Raw genomic sequence first — 19,150 nt, 5'->3', positions numbered from 1 at the left:
TGTAATTTGGGGTATAGGACCACCTACTTGGTGGAGTTGTTGTACAGATTAAGTCAAATAAGATCGCCTAAGCAAAGACCTTAGTATGTGTTTGACATATAGTAGCTACTTAGTAAATTACCACTTCTCCACTTCTCTTCAACTGCTAAACCCCTTCCCACTCTTTATTTAAGAATCATTCAAAAATATTTACTGAATGCCGACTCTGTGCCTGGAATTGTTGTAGGCACTTGGACCGCACCAGCAGATAAAGAGGTAAAAATCCAGTCCTCAAGGAGTTTATATTCCTCAATTACAGCTCAGTTCTTCCAAGTTTGGGTTAGAAACCTCTGAATTGACAATGGATGGATGAACAGATAAGTTGATGAATAATGAAAGTGAGCTGCTATCTGCTGTTCCTGGTTCGCTTTATATCTCACTTTCTCCAAGCCAAAAAGAAGGGCTAGTTTTATCCAGAGTCTTTATTTATTAGAGACAGCTGGAGATTCAATACAGACCCGAGGAGTATGGTGCCTAGTGCAGAAGCACTTGGCAGTCAAGTTAGAAACAGAAGTGTCCTCACTCCTTCCCAGCCAGACACAAAAAGACCTGGCCATGCATTTCGTGTTGCTGGATTCCAAGAGCAGGTCTCAGGAACGGTCTGCGGGCTGGTAGCCTGTGAATTGTAATCCTGTCTTCTGCTTTCTGTATCTTGAACTTCAGCCAGCTTGGATGCAGGTCTGAGCTCTAAAATTCTGTCTCTGCATTATTACAGCAGGTGGAGTATTGTGGCTGAAAAGGTGGGGTTTGGAATTAGACCTGGGTTTTAAACCTGACTCTGACATGACCAGGCTTCCCTGGTGGTTCATTGGTAACAAATCTGCCTGCTAATGCAGGAGACATGGGTTCTGATCCCTGATTGGGAAGATCCCCTGGAGGAGGAAATGGCAGCCCACTCCAGTATTCCTGCCTGGGAAATCCCATGGCCAGAGGAGCCTGCTGGGCTATAGTTCATGGGTCACAAAAGAGTCAGACACAATTGAACAACTAAATAAAAACAAGAACTGCCATTACCAGCTGTATTAGGTCGTTTCACTAGGACATGCAGAACCAGTAAGGTCTATGCTGGGTACTGATTCAGAGACAAACAGTCTCTGCCGAGTCCCTTTTACTATTAAAAAACAACCAACCAAAGAGAATGAATCACCTAAGAACAACTCCTATCCACAGAGAAAAGCTTTATATGTTGTCCCCTCATTTTACAGGTAGAAAAAAAAAACAAAACCCAAAAACAAAGGTGAAGCAATGTGCCTTCAAGTCACATAGTGAGTTAGGAGCGGAGTCAGCATGGGTCCCCTTTTCCTCTGTCAGTGTCAGACCTCATTTAATGGAGAGCTTCCACTTAAGGGAGACAGTCCACAGTTCTCCCCTGTGCTGGCCAAGAGCAATCAGTCTACGAGAAGCATCCATCGGGTAAGCACAGAAGCCTCTCCCTTCATCAATGTCATACCTTGGGAAACTATCTCCAGTATAGATAACAGAAAGAATAAATATTTTTGTTGAGAGAAAAAAATGAAGACAAAGGTCAAGGAATCATGTAATGGGTTGAGTCAGGGAAGAAAAAGAAAGCTTTTTTTTTTTCTCTCTCTCCTCTTTTTCTCCAAAACAGTCTTTATATAGAACTTGTCTAACAGCCAATTTATTTGATATGGAAAAAATGTGAAAGCAGTCAGACACACACATACACACACACACACACACACACACAAAGAGGTATTTGTGTTGGAGTTTAGAACTCGAATTACCAAGAGATAAAGGAGTTGAAATAGTAGGTTGACTTGGAACGATATTTTATTTTTTCAGAGTCTCAGAGAACTTTCAAGTCAGGAAACGGAACCCAGCCCAGCCCAGGTCTCCAATAAATTCCTTGGGATTCAAGAAAGACAAAGAGGAAAAGGTCAAGGAAGGACTCAGTCTAGCCCTTGTGCCTGCCACACAGGAGGGACCTCAGAAACGTTTGTTGAGGATGGAAGGACAAATGGTGCACAGTCTGGACCTGAAGAGTGGTGATCTGGGAAGCAAACTGGCCGAGGACTTGGCATTTTTACCAAGTGGTTAAGGTCTTCAGCAATAAAGTGTGAGTGTCTAAGGACAGAGGACTGAGTCATCTCTGAAATCTACAGCTCCCAGCACAGACTACGGCATCTAGAATGCCCTCAATACATACTTGTAAATTGAATGAGTAGTCAGCCATATGAGTAAAGAGAACTTCGAGCTTCCTGGGGCTTAGAGATCAGTGAGAATAATAACTATTAAACTTCAAACAGCATCAGATTCATCTGCAGACATCCTGTAGGCAGAGTTTCTTAGTCAGCAGTCTGGGCTGGGGCCTAACAACCTGCCCTTTCCAAATTCCCAGATCCTGTTGATGCTGCTGGTCTGGGCCACACTTCAAGAGCCTGCTTTGGTGCAGAGGTTCTTAAACTTGGCTGCAAGTTAGAATCAACCAGTGAGATGTTAAAGGCTTAAGGGTTATGCCTCATTCTCCTATTAAATCAATATCTGGGGCAGGACCAGGAGGAAGGAGGAGACAGGGATGTAAATAAGCTGGAGATGATTTTAAAATGTCCCCAAATGTTGTAATGTGCAACTCAAGTCTGAGAATCCCTCATCTAGTACAACCTCCTCTTTGTGGATGTAAGGCCTCTGAGGTCCAGAAAGAGTAAGTGACTAGTCTAAGAACATATGGCAAGTTAGTGGCTTAGCTGAGAAGAGAACTCAGGGTGTTTTTACTTCTTTGGTGAAATCTACCATCCTGTACTTATCAACCCATGTTAGCTCTTACAGGCTCACAGCTCCAGGCTAAGGAAAACAAAAAAAAAGAACTGTGTCTAAGTTGAGGTTTTAAGACATCTATTATTTCTTCTCTTCCTTGTTTTACACAGAAATGTTAAGTGGATGCATATTTATAGAATTTTACCATTCTAGACAAGTGAGGAGATGGAAGAGACGGGGTTATGCAGGATTCTCAAGGCAAGACGATCTTTTAAGTACATCCTCAAACACAAACCAAGGGCTCCCTCTGAGTTCTTAAACAGATGTTCTTCATCTCGGAGTCAATGAACGGGCAAGGGTTTGCTTGCAATGTGCACGTTAATTGCCGGCCTTGTAAAAGGAAGTGCTGGTAAAGTGTCTGAAAGTGGTTCTGTCTCTTAAAGAGATTAAAAGTTTCCTCCAGAACTTGGTTTCTATTAATAACTGGCTTAGCACATATTTTCAAACAGACAGAGCAGAGATTATGTCTTATATCTTCTTAGAACCAAAGAAAGTGCAACAAAAGGCCCATAGTTACCATCGACTTCCACATTTTCATCAGTCAGAAAGTAAATCAAAACTCAGAGATTGACTGATTTATCCAGCGTGAGTCAGCAGATCAGCTGGGGCCAGACACAAGGTGTCTGACTCCTGAGCTATTGTTCTTTTCAGTTCTCAAAATGTTCCCTATCCATGTCGCTTGTACATAGAAGAGGTGAGGTTCAACAGATGTGACTTCATAGACTCTTGGTATCCACACTAGGTGAGGCCAAGGCCCCCTCATTTGTTAAATTAAAGCAGAAATTGGGATTACATCTTTAATTGAACAGTGGTTAAGTGCACTGGCTTCGGAGCCAGGATGAATTCCAATCCTGACCTCACCACTTCCTAAGTATGTGATCTTGGACAAGTGACTTCACATCTCTAAGCTACAGTTTCCTTCTGTAAAATGAGAAGGAGACTAGGGCTGTGGTTGTGGAGAGGATGAAATAAGTCAAAGATGCAAAGACATTAACCCATGGCTTGGCAGAGAAGAAAAGCACTAATGGCTTCATAGTAAGGTGGTGCATGTCATAAAACATAAATCCTTAGGATATTTGAGGAGGAGGTGATAGAGAGACGGCTTGAGAAAGGAATATTAAGAACAAACATTATCTCACATCCAAGCAATGAGTACCCAGAAAGAATCATGGGGACCTAGAGCTGTGAGGGTGCCGAAGAATCAAATGGGTATGAACCTCTCTTCCACACTGGAAAACAAAGACGGTTACTGGTTATGCTCACCTGCCATCATTATCCCACTCCAGTACTCATGCCTGGAAAATCCCATAGACGGAGGAGCCTGGTGGGTTGCAGACCATGGGGTCGCTAAGAGTTGGACACGGCTAAGCGACTTCACTTTCACGCATTGGAGAAGGAAATGGCAACCCACTCCAGTGTTCTTGCTTAGAGAATCCCAGGGACAGGGGAGCCTGGTGGGCTGCCGTCTATGGGGTCGCGCAGGGTCGGACACAACCGAAGAGGCTTAGCAGCAGCAGCAGCAGCCATCATTATTTTTAAGCAAACATCTGGGAACATGCCCAGTTTCCAGCCAACCCACTGTAAGTTCACCCTTCCCTCAAAAAGCAACCACAGTGCATGAATATGCTTCCATGTAATCTAAAAAGGAGATCATTAGCAAACTTCAGTTCTTGTATTTTCATTACTAATAAGTGACTTTCTCATTGCTGATCTCATCCAACTTCCTTCATTTCACTGTTGGGAAAAATAAGTTACAGAGAGGTCAGAGAGGCTTAGAGTCCCATGTTAGACCTGTCACCAGCACTCAGGACTCGTGGTTCTTGGTCCGCTGTTCTTCCCACCATATCAACTCCGCCTTGTTAAGACAGCTCTACACCCAACGCCAGGTGACAAATCCCCAGAGGTGAGTCTGTCTGTGATCACCCTCCTTCCAGTGCAGGACGCTCTGACCCTCCTCGCATCCCTCTGCAGCCCCCCGCCCCCCACCTGATCACCCCCGTCCAGAGAGCACACTTACGTGTCTGTGAACCTTCTACCGAAGTGCAGGGTGGAGGCCACGTCCACCTGGAGAGGAGGATCCCGAACAACCTTGTACCGCAGTGGCTTACACTCCAGGCAGAGTGGGCTGTCTGCCACGGAGGTCAGCATGGCCGCGTCAATCTCCAGGTGCTCATCCAACGTGTAGATCTGGACGCCATACACCTCCTCGCCCACATCCCGGAGCTTGATGGTCAGCGGGACATCACAGAAGATGTTCTGAGGCCCCAGGGATATGTTATTCCCACTGACACCCAAGAGTTTGATGTCATTGACAGCCCCACTAGAGTCCCAGTCAGTGGAGACAAAGGTCACCCAGATGGTCAAAGACTCGGGGACCAAGGGGTAGCGGAATCTCAGGTCCAGGTGGCAGCCTTGGGGCTCAGGGCAGGCTGGAGGGATCGTATGTGGGTTGACGGCTGAATTGGGGCTCCAGGTGCGGACGCTGGACTTACAGGGCTGCTCAACATCTGGATGACCTGTGGACAAGACATGAGGATATGAGCTCTGGAAAGTCCTCCGAATTTCCTGCAGCCCTCAGGAGATACTGGCCAGACTAGGACTCAGAGGGAAGGTAAAAAGAGAGGGAAGATTCTCAGTGTCTTGGTGAATCTGCTGTATTCACGGCACCCCTGCTCATTCCTACCCCATTGACATGGATCTGGACAAACTGAATCACGAGACGTTTGGTTCAAATTACCTTCAAGTAAGTTGCTTACGATTGAGTCGTGGCCCAAACTATCCCTCCTCATCTCTCACTTGATGGAAAGAAAGAAGGGATGCATGCTAAACACCCACTATGTCCTCTGAACCAGTTTAATTCTTGCAAGGACTCATTTCTGAGGTGAGGCAACCAAGGCTTAGAGATGTAGAGTGAGCTAACCAGAGTCTCACAGCTTGATGTGTAAAGTCAGCACCAGAGCCTAGTTCTGTCTCACCCTGAAGTTCCTCCTTCTCCAGACTGAACGCGAGAGCCGCTAATATAAACTAGACTCCTCTGGTACAACCTGCTTGTAATGACAGAAGGGCCAGAAACCTTCAGCGAAGAGGAGGTGAGTTATGATAGCTTCTGCCTCTTGGGCTGAGTTTTCTTGGAGGCAACTGTCTAGAACCATGAATGACAGAAGTGGAAGACAGCCCTGGAGCCATCTTATCTCTTTGCCTCCCCTTCTCCACATGAGGTCATTCCATACCACGGGGCTTCTCTGAGCTCTGTCCAGTCGGACTCAGGGAGGGGAGGGCTGCTTAGGAGCGGGGAGAAGGAAGGAGAGATTCTTCCAGTCTTTCCCTGGGGAGACGATGCCTCATTCCCCACTGACCTTAGCCTGAGCCGTGACTTCTGGATTTTTCTCTGCTGAGATCACTAGTCCTAGACCCTCAGAGAACTCTCCTTTGCACTGCTGAGAAAAGTAATCAGGACTCAGTGCAATGACCGGCTCTGATTTATTTAAGGGTGTCTAGCAAGAGATACACATCAGCTAGTGAGGGGAGGATGGAAGATCTCAGGTTGTCCTGTGAGCCACATTCTTTTTTTTTTTCCTCCCTTTAAATCAGTGGTTGATAGGGGTGGAGGTGCTGCATATTTCAAAAGCAAAAGGGGGGAAAAAACCCATCAGTCATAGCCTGAAAAGGCTTCATGATAATGTTACAGCATAATAAGAACCACCACAATATGAAAACTAGAAACCAATTTTGGGTGGAAAAGCCTTTCCAGGGAAAGTTGTTAAGTATCTCCAATGCCCTTGCCTCTGCCCAGCCAAGGGAGTAGAGAGACGATGTGCAGGGGAGAAGGAGAAGAGAAGAGAAAAAGAGGAGGGAGAATGGGCAGGGGAGATAGGGGAGGGGCCAAGGACAAGGGGAATTCAAAAGACTCTTTAGATATAACACATCGGAACAAGAAGAGATGGATGTGACTACAAGGTTCCCTCCACCTTCCCTTGGCCAACTTCATTTATTAGTTGCGGCAAATGCTGGATAGAAGAGACCCGCTATTCCAGTCAAAGGCACAAATAAGCCTGAAGTCTTTCTTCCTGTCAATTCTCCAACCCAAAGAGCTCCTGATCCTTTTGACTTTGTGGGTCTCTTGGTACTCACGTAGCACTTAATCATTCACAAAGCCTTATCAAGGGCAGTGTTTCAATACCTACAAAGCACATTCCCTAGCCATTAATGTGTTCATCTGATTCTCACCAGAATCCTGCAAGATGGTTGTCATTTTTGTCTTTTTTTTTAAGTTCTGTTTCACTCAGTTGCCGTGTCCAGTGCTTTATGCAGAGCCTGGCACAGCAAGAGGGAACACAGTGGACATTCGATAAATATTTAAGTGAAGACTCTTCTAGTGTGTTCATGTGGAGTTAAAGGAGTGAAGGATCCAGGGACTATGAGGGCCCGCTACGTCATGGCATGTTCCAGGTAAACAACTCCTGCCCCCCACCGAGCGTTCTCCTGGAGCTGACAAGAAATGGAGAGATCTTTCTCCCTTCCTTGGAGAAAATGACTTTCAGTGGTGGGAAGCCACAGGAGAGCAAAGATGACAAATCTCTTTGGCTCCGACTTTCATCCCTGGTTTCTTGTTAATCAACAGAGAGACCAAATGCTTTCCAAAGGATAAGAAACTAAGCTTGATCATCATGCTCAAGTAAGTAAAGAGGACTAGAAATATTAGCAAAGTGTGAGCTTGTCTGGTTATCAGAACAAACTTTTAGATGTTAAAAAAAAGAAAAAAAAAAGAGTTTCAAGGGGCACTGAGTCCCTTTAATAACACCAGGCTTCACACACTGACCATCATCTGTGTGCTGGGCGCTGTGCCAAGCATGTTACATGCCTCAACTCTTCTCATCCTGCCAATAAGTCTATGACGTTGGTCTTATGAAACTCATTTTACGGAAGAGGAAACAGAGCCTCAGATGGTTAAGTAATTCCATGGTGGGGAGTGGAATACTATGTGATACTGTGGGTCTAGAGAGCATGCCAAGCTTTGAAGGAATAAAATACAGGTTAAAATATCAATTATATAGCTTCTCACCATATCACCCACTCTAATGTTGTCTACCCCACAAGGGGTACTATAAAACTCAAATGGGATGGGACACCTAATAGACAAACATATTCACAAATACATTAGCTCTGCTTTGACACATATGGGAGAATTAACAAGTAAAAGCCTGGGAAGAGGAGATATTCCAAGCAAAGAGAACAGTTAAGAGAGAAAGTGAAATAAGATGATTGTGGCTTTGAGTGCAGTGGGAAAGCAGTAAGTGGTAAGGCCGGCAAAATAAGCTGAACCCAGATTACGAAGGGTCTTGGGTGTCACTTTAAGGAAACTGAACTTCATGCTAAGACAGCAGGGGAGTTAGTGAAGACTTTCAAGCAAGCAAATGAAGGTTGTCCTTCAGAAAAACCAACATTTAGAGTCACAGATACTCTCCATCCACCCATCTATCCATCCATTCATCCATTCATCCACCCTTCCACCCATCCATCCATCCATCAGTCCACCCACCCATCCATTCAGAGAATGGCTGCCTCTGCCTGTGTCCAGGGCTAGGTTATAGTTCCTGGAAGAATGGGTTTTGCAGACATGGTCTCCGCTCTCACGGAGCTTCCAGTCTAGTGAAATCAGTTAAGAAACTATTATATCAGTGCGGATAATACACAACTCTTGCCTGTGCCAAGGGAACATGAGAGGCAATGAGGACAAATCAGAGTCCCTAAGAAGGACAAATGAACACAACCGGGAGGCTGATAAGCTGTGTGGTGACAAATTTTGGAGAAGGGTTGAGAAAAGGAAAGGGAAGGAAAGGTGGACAGGAGGAGGATAGACAGGGAAGGGGAAAAAGAGGGAAGGGAATGGGAGGGAGGGGAGAAGGAAAGAAAGGGGAAGGGAAAGAAAGGAAGGGGCAACAAAGAAAAGTACGTAGGAACTGTTACTTCATTACAAGTACATATCTTTTTTATATGAAGTCACATGTGTATATAAGCAATCCACTAGAGATCAGGCAATATACGTGTGTGAAATATATTTATACAAACCCACGCTGATTTAAATTTACATTTATGACAATCTGTACAGACGTCTATTACATATCTTTGTGTATATACACTGCAGCTGTTGACACAAATACTGTTTATAAAAACTCGGTGCCAAGTTTTTTCTAGATGTATACTTCAGCACACCTGAAATATTCTGGGCACAAAAATGGGGAAAAGATTCACACAAGTAAGAAAAAATGAAAACAGCCAGAGCCATTCGTTACCCTCTCACGGAAAACCCAGCAGTTGCAATGTATTATATGCTTGCGTAAGTGATCTGAATTTGAGATTTGAGTCAATCAGATCTAGCTATCTGATTCCTGAGCTACGAGTGTATTGTGGTGTTGAATACCTCAGAAAATATTCATCTGTGAAGTACAGTTTTTGCTCAAGGAAAGGGAAAACAGGGTTTCTTTTTGATACAACCACATTCTGTGGCCATAGGCAAGAATTTCTGTGATTACATTTTTCCTGTAGTTCTCAAGATGGAGTTAGTGGAACATAGTGAATATGCCATAAATGTTTGTTAAGTGAAGAATGTTCTATCTTGTTAATGTGGAGCTAAAACTATAAGGTTGCGGCTCTGTGGAATATCCTCGCTGGAAAGGACATTCTGTTGATAAGATGCTATCTTCAGAAAAGCAAAGTGACTCACTCAAGGGCACAGAGCACATTGATGGCCAGGCTCAGACCAAAACCCCAACCCCGTCATCCTCCCCACACCCATGCTCTTTCCCCTACCCCAAAGATACGTCTGGCATCGCTCACAGATTGGGGAGTTTTATGTTAGTTTGGGAAGTCCAAAAACTTAAACACGCAAAGATAAATAGGATGAAAATGAGTTGAGAAATACACTGCAGAGCTTGGCTCATGGAAAAGTTTATTTCTTCAAGAATATTAAAAGGGTCTGAGCCAAATGGATCACAGAGCCTGTAATAGGATGCTCTAAAAAAAGAACAGTGTCTTTTCCTGGCCTGCGTGTACTGAATTTGCATATCCTAAAGGAAAACCCAGGGCTGCTGGGTTTTCTTGGAGGCCTGAGTCAACTCTGGGTACAGGGGAGGTGGTTCAACACTTCAGCGGGACTCTGCTCCGCAGCTCCTGCTTTAAGAGGGTCACGGATGAACCAGGAGCAGACCTAACCGACTGACAGTTTGGTCGGATGGTGATGTGGGACGATACCAGGGAATTATTTCATTCATTCAAGTGATGGGACAAACTAAGATGGTTTTAGCCAGAAAAGTCTCAGGGTAGAGTCTTACTACTTCATCCACCCAGTGTGCACGTCTGCGTGCTCAGTCATGTCTGACTCTGCAACACCACGGACTGTAGCCCACCAGGCTCCTTGGCACATGGAGTTTCCCAGGAGAGAATACTGGAGTGGGTTGCTGTTTCCTGCACCAGGGGATCTTTCTGACCCAGGGATCAAACTCACACGTCTCGCCTGTTCTGCATTGACAGGCAGAACTCTTTACCACTATGCCACTTGGGAAGCCCCATCATCCTCCCAAATCTCTTTCAATCCCACTGACTCTTCTCCAATCTCACTGCCACTGACCTCAGCCAGGCCACCACCGTCCCTCTCCTGGGTTTCTATAACAGCCACTTAGATGCACCCTTCTCCCTCCCCTCAACCCCACCCCAGGTCTACTCAACCCCCAACCTCTTCATCACAGAGCAGACCAGGCGATCTTTTATAACAGGCACATCTCACCATCTCCCAGACCCCTGCCAAGGCACGTGGCATCTCCTTATGACCCTCAGAGTAATTCAAACCCACCCTCATCTGGTCATTACACATCTCACCCCAGTTCAACCGCTCCCTAGTCCACACCTTTCCTTCCATGCCCATTTAAGTTCCTACCCCATTATTGAAGAGCTTTTTTTCTTGTACATAGTATCTATGTCATTACCATATTGTGGATTAAAACTGAGAGACTTTAAAACACCGGAACACATACGCATGCATCCCATTAGCTATCTAAGCAGAAAAACATCACATACCATGCAGTCACTGGGAAGCACCACTGGACACTCGGGAAAGAAAGGGAGTGAAAAAGGTAAGCTGTGTCACAGTATTACTATGAAAATATCTTTTCATTGGAGGACATACCAAGAAGCCTCAGGAACCCCTTAAGTCTCCAGATCACACTAAAATAACCAGTCTTCTCAACTCCTCTCACATTCTTGAATGCACCTTGCTGACTTCTGCACTGACATTTCCTCAGCGGGGCGTGAGTCTCAGTTTGGGGGGAGGTCCCCCACTTCCTACTTGTCTCCCCGCACTCTGTAGGTCTATGAGCACCAGCCTCACCACACCAGATGGAGAACGCCCCATATACTCATCCGACTCCCCTATCAGATAGCCAGCTCTGCAGAGAGCCCGGCATGGTGCCTGCCTGGTGCATATAGTCCCCGCGGTGGGCAGAGAGGAGATGGGCTTGTTCCTTGTATGGAAGAGACACAGAGCTGCTTCTGGGAGAACCCAACGTGGGTTCAGTTTGGGTGAAAACATCACCACTGCAGATTTCAGGAAGAACTTCCCAGCAGATGGTGTGAGAATGGGGAGACCAAGGAAAGACAGGAGCCGGTGCTGGGCTGGCACAAAGGGGATTCCTGCCCTGGGTGGGAATTGGGGCCGGATGACCCCAGGCGTCCCTTCCACGTCTGACAGCTCAAGTGATTCTGTGGGCCTGAGCTGAGGGCTTCTCCCAGGCACCCCTCGGGCTTTACATTCCTGACGGATCTGTTTAGAGTTCCCCAGTTCGACTCCTTTTTATTTCAAGCTACTTTAGAAGATAACAGAGCACAGTGTTGTCATTTTTCTCCCTCATGTTTCCTCTCTGATCCTTCTCCCTTGCTTTATTCTATCTCTGGCTTTCCCTTTTTCAACCTTCTTTCTAAAAATATAAAGGAGAATGGGGGAGTTCTCGCTGAACCTCAGTGAAGAGTCAGATTCTGCTTCCTCTGGTAGCCGTGGGTCCCTACTCAAAGACGGTTGGTGTGAGCTGCCCCGCAGAGCATGATGAAGGATTTGGGGGGCGGGGGGCTTCTGTGTGGACGTCTCCAAGGGCAACAGAGGGCAAGACAGAGGGCTGAGATGGGGTGTGGGGTTTCTGTCAGCCTGGCTTCAGGGACTAGACCTGTGCCTCGAAGAAAGAGACACCACACAAGGACCCAGAATAGGCAACTGGCCATGAGATTCGCTATGTTGCAAGCTGTCTTGCTTCAGGGCCAAGTGACAGGGCAACAGAGCATTGGATAAAAGACACTTTCTTAATTTCTCTAGAAAACTGAAGGGCAGTGGCAGTGAGTGTAAGGGAGCAGAGAGACTGCTGGTCTGCAGGGAGGCCTGGGAGACTGCCCCACCCCTAGCACGGAAGGTCTGCGGGTGAGGCCCACAACCATGGCCGTCCAGAAGAGCTTCCCTCCAGTGTCTTGCTGATACGTGGATTCTGAAAAGGAAACGATATGGCAGGAGTCCGAGAGGAAGAAATGCAACACATGGAAGACTGCCTTGGGTATTCCCAGGAATAACTGCAGAAGAATCAAAGGCTCGTGATGCCTTGAAGTCCTCCAATATGCATGTTGATTCTGATGTGAGCTTGTTGGTACTCACAGGCTGTCAAGGTCTAGGGCACAGACAAACACACACACAGGGTGTCTTATCAGGTATGTGGCCTTGGGGACTTGATTTCTCACGGGCTTTGCTTCTTCATATGTAAAGTGGGATGACATACCCAGGACAGTTCAGGTGCTCAAAAAGACTTGTGTTGAACAAATGCATGAATACTGGCCTTGATGTAGGGGAAAGGGTACAAACTCCTAGCAATACAATGAATAAATTCTGGAGCTCTAATATACAGCATGCTGACAACAATTAACAATACTGTATTGAAAAACTGTGTAACAAGTGGATCTTAAACGTTCTCACTGCTCCCCTCCCCCTGCAAAAAAAATAAAATAAAAGTGTGTGCAGTGACAGGTGTGGTGACTTTACAATAAATGTGCTCTGCCATGCTAAGTCACTTTAGTCGTGTCCGACTCTCTTCGACTCCACAGACTGTAGCCCACCAGGCTCCTCTGTCCATGGAACTCTCCAGGCAAGAATACTGGAGTGGGTTGTCATTTCCTTCTCCAGAGGATCTTGCCGACCCAAGGGTCTATCAATCATCACATTGTATACCTTAAACCTACACAATATTAAATGTCAATTATATCTCAGAAAAAATTCTTTTTTTGTTTTTTGGGTTTTTTTTTTTTCGGTCAGAAAAAAGACCTAAAAAGAAAAAAATACTGGGCTTGCGGGGCGATCTTAAGATCAAATGAGATGGTACATGCTGCTGCTGCTGCTGAGTCACTTCAGGCGTGTCCGACTCTGTGCGACCCCATAGACGGCAGCCCACCAGGTTCCGCCGTCCCTGGGATTCTCCAGGCAAGAACACTGGAGTGGGTTGCCATTTCCTTCTCCAATGCATGAAAGTGAAAAGTGAAAGTGAAGTCGCTCAGTCGTGTCCGACTCCTAGCAACCCCATGGACTGTAGCCCACCAGGCTCCTCCACTCATGGGATGTTCCAGGCAAGAGGACTGGAGTGGGGTGCCATTGCCTTATCCGGATGGTACAGGAGAAAGACCATTAAAATCACAAAGCTCTATCTACATTGAAAGAGTTCTTTGCACACCCAACCTGCAAAAGAGCCCCAGCCTGGCTTACCTTCTGCTTCCCGAGGACTCCAGTGTCCTGATGGGCCGCAGGGCATCGGGGAGGAGGCATTGAAGGCGTACTGCACCAGGTATCTCCCTTCCAGACAAAGGTCACATGCTGATCCCAATTCTCTAGGAGGCCAAGGAAAGAAGGAAATGCACCGACTTAGGAACGGTTGAATGAGTTTCTGACTCAACTGAGCCAAAGGTGTAGGCGACAACACATCTGCTATCCTATCATTCTTATTCTCCCTTGGGCTGTGAGGAGATCCAACCAGTCAATTCTAAAGGAAATCAACCCTGAATATTCACTGGAAGGACTGGTGCTGAAGCTCCAATACTTTGACCACCTGATGCGAAGAGCTGACTCATTGGAAAAGACCCTGATGCTGGGCAAGACTGAAGGCAAAAGAAGAAGAAGCCAGCAGAGAATTAGAAACTTAGATATCATCACTGACTCCATGGGCATGAACTGAGCAAACTCCAGGAGAGAGTGGAGGACGGAGGAGCCTGACGAGCTACAGTCCATGAGGTCACAAAGAGTCGCACACGACTTAGAGGCTAAACAACAATGACAAGTCCTCCCTATTTTTGTCAGAGCTTCCAGAATATGACCATAAGTGAAATTCCTCCCCACCACTCAGGAGGGCCTTTCTTGGGTCTAAGGGTCTTCTGTTCTGATGGTGGATACACTTAAATTTAAAGCAGCCCAGAATCGACAGGTCAAAGACTTACTACCCGTGCCATTTCTTCATCAGTCATTCAAAGTTCCACTGCAGATTTGATATGTGGTTGTGAGAAAACCTTTTACCCATTGGACCTCAAATTTTATTCTTTTAACAATCTCTGTCTGGTACCTACTATGTGCAGGAATTATCAGGATCCTAGGTATTAAATAGGAAGAAGGAATGGTTCAGTTCCTTCAGCTGAAAATGACTGGGCTGAACTAGACGGTGCTTAAAGAACCTTCTAGCTCTGACATCCAGGGGATAGATGAGTTACTCCTGGATTTTACAGTCAAAAGCAGTTTCCTTACCATGCCATCTAATTCACTTCAGCAGCTTTCCAAGGGGCAAGCCAACCCCTCAATGGGACAAACCCCAGCAGTGGAATATGACAGTGGCTTTCCCCATCAGCTAGTATCTTATGTGTCCTGGATTCAATCTCCCTTTAACCACAACAGCCTTTGGGATCCTATTTGTTCTCCAGATGTGGCCCCTATTCAGGAGAGAGTTGCTAGGAAAGGAGAGGGATAGCCCTTTTCTCCTGTACTAGGGTGAGCAAGCCCAAAACTCTGAAAATCTGAGCAACTTCTACAGAGCAACTGGAGAGGAAAAATATCAAGAAAGGTAATAGCCCAACCCATTATTTCTCAAAATGCAACAGTCCTGCCAACATCTCCTTCCTAAAAGGATCACTATCCTTCAGCCACCGGAAAGACACAAGGGAGGGACCGTATCTCAAGCCTTAGGGCTTCTGCTTCACAGGGAAGCTCCACAGCCCCCGGCTCACGTGCTCACTAACATCACAGTCTGCAGGTGGTCCTGGTCCTCCTCCACCCAGCTGCCAGGGAGCTCATCCCCAAACCTCCATCGGAATACTTCACACCTCTGCTCATCTGCTAAAATGATGACCAACATGTGTAATTTAATGGCTGGATGGATAGATGGATAAATACCAGTCACTCCAACATGTTGCTAAGACTCATGACTAACCTAGTGTAGACCCTCAAATTGCATATTCTGCATCATCAGCTTTTTCATCATAAATATGAAATCATGCTGCTGCTGCTAAGTTGCTTCAGTCGTGTCCGACTCTGTGCGACCCCATAGACGACAGCCCTCTAGGCTCCTCTGTCCCTGGAATTCTCCAGGCAAGAATACTGGAGTGGGTTGCCATTTCCTTCTCCAATGAATGAAAGTGAAAAGTGAAGTCGCTCAGTCGTGCCTGACTCTTAGTGACCCCATGGACTGCAGCCTACCAGGCTCCTCCATCCATGGGATTTTCCAGGCAAGAGTACTGGAGTGGGGTGCCATTGCCTTCTCCGTATGAAATCATACATAGGTATAATTTGATAAGCACACTAATATTTAGTGATAGGAGAATGGTTGACCAGTCTAAGGTCAATCTGCTCAATGGAACAGTAAGCAGTTGTTACAAATATTCATAAAGATCATTAAAATTTATGGAAAATGTGTTACAATGTTAAGGGAAGAGTGATATTCAAAACTGTACTTTATAGCAGCATCTCGATGCTGTTCAAATAACTTAACGTGACAAAATACTACCAGCAATTATTTCTAGGTGGTGGAACTCCGGATGATTCCTCTCTCCCTACTTCCATTCCTTCTGGTCTTCTGAACTTTCTCTGTATTTTCAGCATGTATGAGGTGTTCTTGAACTAGCAATGATGATGATTAAACACATGTACTTGGAGATAGAGGAGGAAGAGTGGAGAGAGAGGTTCTCAGCACCAGTCTGGTTCCATTACAAGGACCACAATCCACGCACAGCAGCTCAGAGTCACAGGACTGGCTTTATGACGACAATGAGATTAGGAACATCCTTGTAGGAATCAGGATCGCACCGATCTTAGTGGTAACTGAGCTTTCTACTATAGATGCCTTGCTTTAGAGGAAACGCATGTAGTCACCTGCACTTCACTGAGTTCTTGACAACTGTAGGTTCCCTATAAATACTTTGATGAATTAATAAACCGTCACCCACCTGACAGTACATGGGCCTTATTTGCACGGAGTTCCACAAAGAGTATTCCCTCATGCTCAATCATGGGTTAGCATGTTCATTCAATATTTCACCTGTTCATTCACTGGATGCTCATTGAACAATCTCTGGTTGCTAGCACTGTGCAACAACCAGACACTAACCAGCCGCGGGAGAGGAGATCTGATGTGGGACCTGCCCTCATAGACCCTGCAATCCAGCAGAGGCAACAGTCCATAAACAAACAGGAAAGTAGTGTACATAAAGTACAGGCTGAGTTACTGCTAGAAGGAAAGTTGATAGATGAGGCAGGGGTTGTGCAGGGCCTAAGATGGGAGTCATGGTGGCAGACCTTAGTGCCGTATGCTGAAGAATGACACCAGGACTGGGAGCAGCGCCGCCCAGGTTCAGTCTAAAGGTGCGTAAAGGACCCAGGCGGGAGAAAAGGCCTCGGTCCACAGAGGTCCCGAAGGAAACTCGAGTGGCAAGAGTCACCAGTGAAAGAAGGAACAGTACGAGAGCCAGTGGGACCAGCAGGCAAGGACCACAGGATGGAAGGTTCTGCAGGCTCCTTGCAGATTACACATAAAAGTAACGGGAAGTCACTGGAGGGTTATGACATGGGTGACATGATCTAATTCACATTTTTAAAAGATCAGCCTGAATGATGAACGAAGAATAAATTGGGAAAAGAAGAGCACAGGTAAAAGCAAAGTCAGGAAATAAAGAGCAAAGGTGTGATCCTGCATATGGTGGGTGATGTTCCCATTTCACAGATAAAGAAACTGAGGCTCATGGGTGCAGAGGAACCATACCAAGGTCAAAGCTCAGAAAGTCACGGAGTCAAAACAGACTTTATCAAATCCACGCCATATCCTACACATTCAGGGTATGTAAAATGTGTTTCTAATCTTTGGCATTTATTTGATTTTAACAGACACCTGTACCTACACAGACAAACACACACACACACACACACTCACACTGAAATCATAGAAACACAGGATGCTAAAGGATGCTAACACTGGAAGAGATCACCTTTCTTACTCAGGGTCCGTGAGAATTAAAGTTTAAAGCTCCAAACCTGTGCTGTCTACTTCAGCAGCCCCTAGTAACATGTGGCTATTCAAATCTAAATGAATTAAAATTAACATAGAATTCATTTCAGTTCCTCAGTTACACTCATCACAGTTCAGCTGCTCCCTAGCCACAGTTGGCTTATGGCTACCACACTGGATATTACAGAACGTTCTATTGGACAGTGTTTCTCTAAGGTACCCACCATAAGGGGAAGGGATTAAGCTCTCTCCTAGGCATCTAGAATGGTACTAGTTATGTACTATCCTTAGGAGAATTGAGAAAATAGTTACTCAAGTCATTTCCCACGTTCTGAGACTTGGAAAAAGAACCTTGGTTGAGAAAGGCTAGATTCCCCTTTAGTTTACAGATCAGAAAACTGAGGTCTAAGAGGAAGAAGAAATCAATGAAGTTGCAAAGAGTTCAGGTCTCTTGGTTCCCAGTCCAGCATTCTTTCTACTATATACCACAGCTCATTGTTCGCAAAACTAAAACCACCTAGTCAACACATGTTTTCAAGACAGATAAAAATAAAGGAGTCAAAAAAGCCAGGGGTGGCCTTGAATTATTTATTCAGTTGCCCATGTGTGAGGACCCAGGCGGCGGGAGGATCTGAGTATGTTTTTTTAAGGAAAACCCTTGTATTCTCTTAGCCCACAGATGTGAGGAACAGCAGGAGGACATGAGGATGGCCAGGGGCTAGAGGTTGGCATTGATGAATGTAGTGGAACACACCAGAGATTTTGCAGGGAAAGAGAATTTCAAGTAGCTCAACAGCTCTGCAAAACTTTGTACAAGATGGGAGCTAGTATTTCCTGAGCATAGAGTGTGTGTGCTAGGCATGTCACAGATGTCATCTCATTAAATTCCCCACAGAGGACAGGTGGAGTGGGTATGGTTAGCACTTTTTATGGAAGAAGACTCCAGAAGGCCAGAAAGGATCAGAGAGGTGAGACAACTTGCCCAAGGGTTAGGGAGTGGTAAAGCTGAGACTGGAATACAGACCGCTCAACATCAAAGCTTGTGCACTTTGTACTAAGCCAATTTCCATGAGTATGAACTCCTTGCATATGGAAGACCAATAGATTCATTTCTTTTAAAACAATTTATTGAACTTGCTGACCTACTTCCTTCAGTCATAGACTATAGTCTACATAGCTGTTAACCCTAATTAGATATGTTTCTAAAATGTCAGTTTTAATTTAACATATGATAACTCCATTATGAAATCTTAGACTGAACAGAATAGCTATTGTGTGAGCCTCAAGTACCAACTGACTATAGGTTATTAAAAACATGCTGATTGAAGCTGAGGGCCCTGTGTAATAGAGACATATCTCATTACGCAACAATTAACCCTCCAATAGGTTTCCAACAATCAGATGGTATTTATTTAATGGACAATAACTGCTTTATGAAATACAAATTGAATACACACACAGGAAGCTTCATTTACAAAACTTCCATTTTTAAGTGGAATCGAGGCCAAGGCTTGACCAAAAGTCTGATACTTCTCATTGCCACAGAAAAAATAAATAAATCCACAGGCTGCTGGAAAGGCTGCTCTGAAGTGTCATATGAGGTTTCCCAAACCCAGCTCTGAGCTCCCAGTGAGGGCGGCTGGGGCAGAGGAAGGGGGTGTCTACAGAGCGTCTAAAGAGTGCATTTCCTTTCTCCATGATCGCATTCATCCAGCTGTCAAAAGAAGGCTCTAGATTCAAGGCCTGATAGTACTGAAGGGAAACAGGAGCCCAGATTTAAT

The 19,150-nt window shown here is 45.5% G+C and overlaps 1 protein-coding gene across 1 annotated transcript in view; it reads right to left on the bottom strand.

Moving 5' to 3' along the window:
- The window catches only part of PAPPA (pappalysin 1), a 253,157-nt gene that overhangs the window by 162,230 nt on the left and 71,777 nt on the right, over positions 1-19,150 (bottom strand). The window contains exons 6-7 of the mRNA XM_043453579.1: positions 13,598-13,719; positions 4,832-5,330 (exon numbers count right to left, since the gene is read on the bottom strand). Coding sequence (XP_043309514.1) covers positions 4,832-5,330; positions 13,598-13,719 — 621 coding nt within the window. The remainder of the gene's footprint in view (positions 1-4,831; positions 5,331-13,597; positions 13,720-19,150) is intronic.

The sequence above is a fragment of the Cervus canadensis genome, chromosome 30, assembly GCF_019320065.1.
Source record: "Cervus canadensis isolate Bull #8, Minnesota chromosome 30, ASM1932006v1, whole genome shotgun sequence".
Taxonomy (NCBI): Eukaryota; Metazoa; Chordata; class Mammalia; order Artiodactyla; family Cervidae; genus Cervus; species Cervus canadensis.
This window is presented reverse-complemented; position numbering and strand designations above follow the sequence as displayed.